Below are 7,091 nucleotides of genomic sequence, written 5' to 3'. Positions count from 1 at the left end.
TGGGCGGCGCGGTAACCTTGGCAGCGCTCCCCCCCCTCCCCCCGCGCATGCGCCCTGCGCGCCTCGCCCTTCCCGCCATGCTGCCGCTGCCGCCGCGCCTCCGCCCGCTCCTCCGTGAGGGGCTCCCGCCGCCCCCTCAGGCTCCCCCATCCCCGCCTGCCCCTCGCCCAATGCCGCCCTTCACCTTCACCCCCCGTCGCCTCCAGCTCGGCCCGCAGCACCCGCTGCTGGAGGTGAGGCGGGGCCGCGAGGGGGCCGCTGTTCCTGCGGGGCAGGAGGGTTCGCGCTGTGCCCCGAGCCCTGCCCGCCCCGCAGGCAGCGCCGCTCTCTGCTCCTCTCTAGGATGGGGACGTGCACAGGCACCTCTACCTGCAGGGCGTCCTCACCAGCCTCGAGGAGGTGGCCGAGAGGCCCAAGTAAGTGAGGCGGGCTCGGAGTCTGCCCGTCGTGGCATCAAGGAATGGTTTGGGTTGGAAAATCATCTCATTCCTCCCCCCTGCCACGGGCACGGACATCTTCATCTACCCCAGGCTGCTCCGAGCGCTGTCCAGCCCGGCCTTGGGCACTTGCAGGGATCCCCACAGCTTCTCTGGGTTCCTGCAGCTTGTCCAAGCGGGAAGGCCAAGCCTGGGGGAGACTCTTGGTCTTGCTGTCGTATTTGAAAGCCAGGAAGTACTTTGAGTATAGTGTGAGGTTCACCTTTGGAAGCCTCATATAAAAGCACTGGCCTAGCAGGACTGTGCTGGATGGCTGAGCTGTCATCCACGACTGCAACTTTTAGCCCAGACAGCTAATTTATTAATTAATGGCTTGTTTGTCCTTCAACAGGAGCACGATCTAGATGATCCTGGAGCCATAATGGTTAATGAGTTTCCAATGGCAAATAAGTTTCCATCTGCTGGCGCCATCATGATCTTTGTTCATTGCACCTGGCATTTAATATTAAATATTAGTCACAAAAACATGCCACAAGTGTTGTGGCTGCAGGTGTGGGCCTGGTGGAAGCTGTCCCTTCCCATGGCAAGGGGCTGAAATCAGATGAGCTTTGTGATCCAATCCAAGATAAAGGCATCTAGATGGGACGTTTGCAGCTGAAAATAAGGTTCTAATTTAGCTTAAAGTCATTATTTCCCTGCAGGGCTCTAATTTAACTCAAAGCCCTGATTTCCCTGCAGGGCTCTAATTTAACTCAAAGCCCTGATTTCTCTGCAGGGCTCTAATTTAACTCAAAGCCCTGATTTCCCTGCAGGGCTCTAATTTAACTGAAATCCTGATTTCCCTGCAGGGCTCTGATTTAACTTAAAGCCCTGATTTCTCTGCAGGGCTCTGATTTAACTTAAAGCCCTGATTTCTCTGCAGGGCTCTAATTTAACTTAAATCCTGATTTCCCTGCAGGGCTCTAATTTATCCTAAAGCCCTGATTTCCCTGCAGGGCTCTAATTTAACTCAAAGCCCTGATTTCCCTGCAGGGCTCTGATTTATCCTAAAGCCCTGATTTCCCTGCAGGGCTCTAATTTAACTTAAAGCCCTGATTTCCCTGCAGGGCTCTGATTTAACTTAAATCCTGATTTCCCTGCAGGGCTCTGATTTAACTGAAATCCTGATTTCCCTGCAGGGTGTCCGAGTTCAGCTGCCACATCTCTGGCTGCAGCCAGGTGTTTGACACGCTGGAGGGCTATGAGCACCACTACAACACCCTGCACAGGAATGTCTGCTCCTTCTGCAAGCGCTCCTTTCCCTCTGGCAACCTCCTGGACATCCACATCTTGGAGTGGCACGACTCCCTCTTCCAAATAATGGCTGAAAAGCAAAATATGGTGAGCTGCCATGCCCAGCCCTTGCCTGGTGGTTGGTGTGTGGTTGGTTTTTTCCCCAGTTATGTGTTTTTTTTTTTTTTTTCCTTTCTCCTCCCTGCTTTGCAGTACCAGTGTCTGGTGGAAGGCTGCACGGAGAAGTTCAGGAGCAGCAAGGACAGGAAGGATCACTTGGTGACTGTGCACCTGTATCCTGCTGACTTTCGGTTTGACAGGCCCAAGAAGGTGAAAAGGTAACTGCAGAACTTCCCTCTGGAGGGAATTGGGGTTGTCCAGCTCTGAGGTGACCCCACTGTGGCCTCAGGGAGCTACAGGAAACATGGAGAGACTCTTTACAAGGGATGGGGTGCCGGGAAAACAGGGAATGGCTTCCCATTCCCAGAGGGCAGGGAGAGATGGGATATTGGGAGGGAATCCATCCCAGATGGACTTGTTTCCTCATGAGCTACCTTTGATTTCCTTGGCTCTGGGCCCACTGGCAGCTCCTGAGCCAGGATGTAAAATTTGATCTCTGCAGTGGCTCCAAGCACACAAACTCTCCCGTGGAGCAGGGCAGCAGCGTGCCCATGGATGTGAGCGTGGAGGTGGCAGAGCAATCCCAAGGGAATGCCATGGAGACAGGGCCTGAGGAGAGCATGGAGATCTCCCAGCCTGCAGCCAGCCCCGGCCCCTCAGTGCCAGAGAAGCGGTTCTACAAATCCAGGTCAGTACTCTGGCCTCAGGGCAAGGGGGCTGCAACCACTCCAGCTCCTCAGCCCTCTGCAGCATGGCCTGGGCTGCTCTGTGCTGGGGATAAGCCAGGCAGGAATTCCAGGTGTGCTTCCAAAGGCATTTTTGAAATGGAGGAGGTGGAAGGAAGAGCAGGCTGTGTCTGCCCAGCTGATCTCTTCCCAAGGGATTGCAGGATGCTGCTTCTGCCCTCCTGCTCCTCATTCTCAACCACTGCAGGAATTCCAGGTGTGCTTTCAAAGGCATTTTTGAGAGAAGGAAGGAAGAGCAGGGCATTGTGGGAGCTGTGTTTATCTGCCCTCTCTTCCCAAGGGATTGCAGGATGCTGCTTCTGCCCTCCTGCTTCTCATTCTCAACCACTGCAGGAATTCCAGGTGTGCTTCCAAAGCCATTTTTGACAGGAGGAGGTGTAGGGAAGAGCAGGCTGTGAGGGCTGTGTCTGCCCAGCTGATCTCTTCCCAAGGGATTGCAGGATGTTGCTTCTGCCCTCCTGCTCCTTATTCCCAACCACTGCAGGAATTCCACGTGTGCTTCCAAAGGCATTTTTGACAGGAGGAGGTGGAAGGAAGAGCAGGCTGTGTTTGCCCAGCTGATCTCTTCCCAAGGTGTTGCAGGTTGCTGCTTCTGCTCTCCTGCTCATTCTCAACCACTGCAGCTGCCCAGGTGTTACATTTGGTAACACACCTTGTTGTGAAGAGGCCTCCAGGACAGGAATGTGCAGAGTACCCAGGAAATCCAACCAGTATTTCACTAATTCTTTAAATCATGTGGTGATTTACATGTCCTGCTTCTCCCATACCTTGCTTTTCCCACTCTGGGAGCTTAAAATGCCCCACAGATCATTTCAGCATCCCAGTGAGCCTGTGAGGGCTGGATCCTCACGTGGATTAAAGGCTGTCTCCCTTTCCAGGATCCCATCCACAATTTGTTTTGGACAAGGTGCCACCCGAGGATTTAAAGGACCACGGAAAAAAGTCTGAAGGTCAGTGCAGCAGCTTTGTGCAAGATGAGCCAGTGCCACCAGGGATATTTCCAGTTCCCACTCTGGAATAAACCAGCCAAACCAGTTAAAGCTCTGCCAGCATTTGGGCACGTGCTCCTGATGTCAAACATCACCCAACTGAGTTAAGAATCCTCAGGATTTGAGGAAGAGGAACCCAGAAGGAGTGGTGAGGTGTTAAGGAAACTGTCCTGCAGCTGAGGCTGCACAGCATTGGGTGTTTTATTTTTTGCCTCTTGGGGGTAAAAAAAAAAATGGAATCGAGAAGTTACAAGATGACCAGGTGACTGTATGGAAGCTGGAATAACTGAGAAAAGAAAATGGGGGAAAAAACCCCATTGGTCCTCAGTTCTGACTTCCTCCACCTCACTGAAGTCTCCTCTGCACCCCAGCACCTGCTCTCAAAGGTCTGTCTGGGCCAGGAGAAGCATTTTCACAGGGAGTTGAAATAAAGTGACTTCCAAGCAGGTGAATAAATAAAAGGAATTTTTACAAAATTGCTTCATAGTGAATTTTAAGTACTGTTTTGAAGCCCAGGCAGAGTCAGATTTTATGGAATGAACCTCCCTCCCTTTGCTGCAAATGCTGCCAAAGTCAGGTTGGGATGGAGGTGGTTTTCCTTCTCACCTTTCCCTTTGTAATCTCACCCTCCTGGAAAAAAACTGGAAACTCACTGGTGAATCCTGACACTCAATAATTTTGCATAAGGGAAAAAAAAAAAAAAAAAAAAAAAGAGGTTTCTGGAACAAGTTTCTGGAACAATGTTTATCCAAGAAGCTTAGGATCTATAATTGCAATTTTTTTCCCTTCCCCCTCCCTGTGAGGAATAGAAGATCAAAGGGGCTTTGAAAAATCCTTGCAAATGGGAGCAGGGAATGATGTTTACGGAGATGTAGGAGATTTCCCAGTGAGTTTTAAAAAGCTTTGCTCTGTTTAGAACTCATCCAGCCCTAATCCCTGCTCCGTGGGCTCTGCAGAGGGCTGTCTCCAGCAGGCAAAGCCTGCAGCCACACTGGGACATCTCCCAGCAGGGAGCAAAGATCACTTCCAACGCTAAAGCCCTGAAGGAGGCTCTCCCCACACTGGGATAGCTGGGAAGGGGAAGCAGGCCTTGGCATGTGATGGTGCAAAGGTCAGGCAGCAGCCCAGCCTCCTCTTCCTCACTGTGTTCAGGAGTTCTGACCTTGGAATTCCTTTTTCCCAGGCTCCCTGAGAGCCTGTCCGTGCTGCTGGGAGACAAATTGAAGTTTCTGATTGTCTCCTAGGCACCAGCTTTTCCCTGAGTCCAACAAAGTATTTCCCAGCTGGTCACTGGCTGCCAAAAAATCCTTATTTCAAGCCAAAACTTGATTTTCCCATCTCTCCAGAAATCGTGCACTGGCAGGAGGACACGGAGCTGCCTGGAGAGCCCAGGGGTGCACGGGGTGCCGTGTCCATGAGCAGCGGGACCTGGATCCAATCGGGGCCGGGAGGGACACGGGATGGGCGGGACGTGGAGCCACACAGGGACAGGAGGGACACGGGATGGGCGGGACGTGGAGCCACCAGGGACAGGAGGGACACGGGATGGGCGGGAGCGGGACCTGGTTCCATTCAGGGACAGGAGGGACACGGGATGGGCGGGAGCGGCACCTGGATCCATTCAGGGACAGGAGGGACACGGGATGGGCGGGATGTGGAGCCACCAGGGACAGGAGGGACACGGGATGGGCGGGATGTGGAGCCACCAGGGACAGGAGGGACACGGGATGGGCGGGAGGGGGACCTGGAGCCACCCGGGGACAGGAGGGACACGGGATGGGCGGGAGCGGGACCTGGATACACCAGGGACAGGAGGGACACGGGATGGGCGGGATGTGGAGCCACCCGGGACAGGAGGGACACGGGATGGGCGGGACTTGGAGCCAGCAGGGACAGGAGGGACACGGGATGGGCGGGAGCGGGACCTGGATCCATTCAGGGACAGGAGGGACACGGGATGGGCGGGATGTGGAGCCACCAGGGACAGGAGGGACACGGGATGGGCGGGATGTGGAGCCACCAGGGACAGGAGGGACATGGGATGGGCGGGAGCGGGACCTGGAGCCACCAGGGGACAGGAGGGACACGGGATGGGCGGGAGTGGGACCTGGATACAACAGGGACAGGAGGGACACGGGATGGGCGGGAGCAGCACCTGGAGCCACACATGGACAGGAGGGACACGGGATGGGCGGGATGTGGAGCCAGCAGGGACAGGAGGGACACGGGATGGGCGGGAGCAGCACCTGGATCCACCCAGTGCCAGCAGGCTGCCACGGGGCGGGCAAAGTGCGAGGCAGGTGTGACAAAAGGCAGCCGCGGACAGGTAGGTCTGTGCCAGCCCGGTGGGCACGGGGGGTGCTGGGGTCAGGGAGGAGCTGTGGCCACGGGAACAGGGGGTGTCACGGCTTGTGCCCCCACTCTCTGCCATCCCTCTCTTCTCCACCCGAGGACCATGGGGCTCCGCAGTGTGACCATCCTGCTGGGCACGGCCCTGCTCCTGCTGGCACCCGGCAGCACCCAGGTGAGCCTCCCCTGCCTCCCCTGCCCTCCCGCTGTCCCCTCTGCTGAGGGCACCCACGTGTGACCCGTGTCCCCCCTCGGGACCCCCTTGTCTTTCTCCCCACAGGCTCTGAGCAGCTCCTGGTGGAAGGACCTGGCCACAGTGCAGGATTTGGCTGAGGAAAGGTAAGGGGTGCTCACATCTGGCTTGCCAAAACCAATAATGGGAAAGTGTTTCAGGAGGGAATCAATTGTTGCTTTGTGCCCTCCTTGTTGCTTTGTGCCCCCCAAAATTAAGGGAGTCCCAGCTCCATCTCCCTCCACGAATTATGCAAACTCTCTGAGCACCCAGCTGGTTTCTCTATTCCTTTTGTGAAACAAGTATTTAAGTTTGCACCCTGAGATCCTAACTGGTGCTTCATGGGGTGTGGGCAACCTCACCAGAGTCCCTGCACTCCACTGTGGTGGGATTCTTCTGGCACAGGGGGGTATTTGGCAACCTCTCCTTGATTTTGTTCTCTCTTCCAGCATCCTGGGTGTGGGAACACCAGAGGAGGGTGAACCAGGTATAAAGGTCTTCTCCAGCAGTGCCTGGGCTCAGAGGGGCCCACCCCAAGGCCAGGCAAGGCCAGAAGAGGATGGTGACCACCTGTACCAGCCCCAAGATGGTGCCAGGGAGGCCCGTGTGCCATTCTGGATGCCGGTCCCAGAGGTGCAGAATGGCCCGGAGGAGGATCGTGACCACCTGTACCACCCCCAGGACAATGCCAGGGAGGTCAATGCCCGTGTGCCATTCCGGATGCCAGCCCCAAAGGTGCAGAATGGCCCGGAGGAGGATCTTGACTACATCCACCATGGCTGAGTGAAGATGTGCCTGGGCTGTGAGATGAGGGGTGGGAGCTGCCCCTGGGGTTTCCTGGGGAAATTTGTCCCTTCCTACTGAGCCTTGAGCCTCACCAATAAACCCATTCCCCTCTCCACATCCTGGTGGGCTCCTCATTACTGCCAGAAACCTGCTGGGGCCC

General features: G+C 55.5%; 2 protein-coding genes across 5 annotated transcripts; both read left to right on the top strand.

Annotated features, from left to right (window-relative positions):
• Positions 1-70: 70 nt before the first annotated feature.
• On the top strand, positions 71-5,071 carry ZNF511 (zinc finger protein 511). Of its 3 annotated transcripts, none has more exons than XM_063164114.1 (7): positions 71-233; positions 343-416; positions 1,616-1,817; positions 1,923-2,047; positions 2,332-2,517; positions 3,454-3,525; positions 4,911-5,071. In XM_063164114.1, exons 1-6 carry the CDS (start codon positions 78-80, stop codon positions 3,521-3,523), a joined length of 813 nt encoding a protein of 270 aa, XP_063020184.1. In that variant the 5' UTR covers positions 71-77; the 3' UTR covers positions 3,524-3,525; positions 4,911-5,071. The 3 variants fall into 3 exon arrangements, with proteins under 3 accessions (XP_063020184.1, XP_063020185.1, XP_063020182.1); XM_063164115.1 differs by having other exon boundaries at positions 4,809-4,925; XM_063164112.1 differs by lacking the exon at positions 4,911-5,071 and having other exon boundaries at positions 3,454-4,040.
• Positions 5,072-5,832: 761 nt separating this feature from the next.
• PRAP1 (proline rich acidic protein 1) lies at positions 5,833-7,046 on the top strand. 2 transcript variants are annotated; one of them, XM_063164110.1, is made up of 4 exons: positions 5,833-5,890; positions 6,016-6,088; positions 6,194-6,252; positions 6,595-7,046. In XM_063164110.1, exons 2-4 carry the CDS (start codon positions 6,020-6,022, stop codon positions 6,926-6,928), a joined length of 462 nt encoding a protein of 153 aa, XP_063020180.1. In that variant the 5' UTR covers positions 5,833-5,890; positions 6,016-6,019; the 3' UTR covers positions 6,929-7,046. The 2 variants fall into 2 exon arrangements, with proteins under 2 accessions (XP_063020180.1, XP_063020181.1); XM_063164111.1 differs by having other exon boundaries at positions 5,841-6,088.
• The last annotated feature ends 45 nt before the right edge of the window (positions 7,047-7,091 follow it).

This window comes from Melospiza melodia, chromosome 9 (assembly GCF_035770615.1).
Source record: "Melospiza melodia melodia isolate bMelMel2 chromosome 9, bMelMel2.pri, whole genome shotgun sequence".
Lineage (NCBI taxonomy): Eukaryota > Metazoa > Chordata > Aves > Passeriformes > Passerellidae > Melospiza > Melospiza melodia.
This window is presented reverse-complemented; position numbering and strand designations above follow the sequence as displayed.

What these genes read in the sequence shown, in the direction of transcription:
- ZNF511 (XM_063164114.1), top strand. Translation starts at nt 78, where the DNA reads ATGCTGCCGCTGCCGCCGCGCCTCCGCCCGCTCCTCCGTGAGGGGCTC. An exon ending in GAGGTGGCCGAGAGGCCCAA is followed by an intron (nt 417 to 1,615) that starts GTAAGTGAGGCG and finishes ATTTCCCTGCAG; the next exon opens with GGTGTCCGAGTTCAGCTGCC. An exon ending in TGGCTGAAAAGCAAAATATG is followed by an intron (nt 1,818 to 1,922) that starts GTGAGCTGCCAT and finishes CCTGCTTTGCAG; the next exon opens with TACCAGTGTCTGGTGGAAGG.
- PRAP1 (XM_063164110.1), top strand. Translation starts at nt 6,020, where the DNA reads ATGGGGCTCCGCAGTGTGACCATCCTGCTGGGCACGGCCCTGCTCCTG. An exon ending in TGGCACCCGGCAGCACCCAG is followed by an intron (nt 6,089 to 6,193) that starts GTGAGCCTCCCC and finishes TTCTCCCCACAG; the next exon opens with GCTCTGAGCAGCTCCTGGTG. An exon ending in CAGGATTTGGCTGAGGAAAG is followed by an intron (nt 6,253 to 6,594) that starts GTAAGGGGTGCT and finishes TCTCTCTTCCAG; the next exon opens with CATCCTGGGTGTGGGAACAC.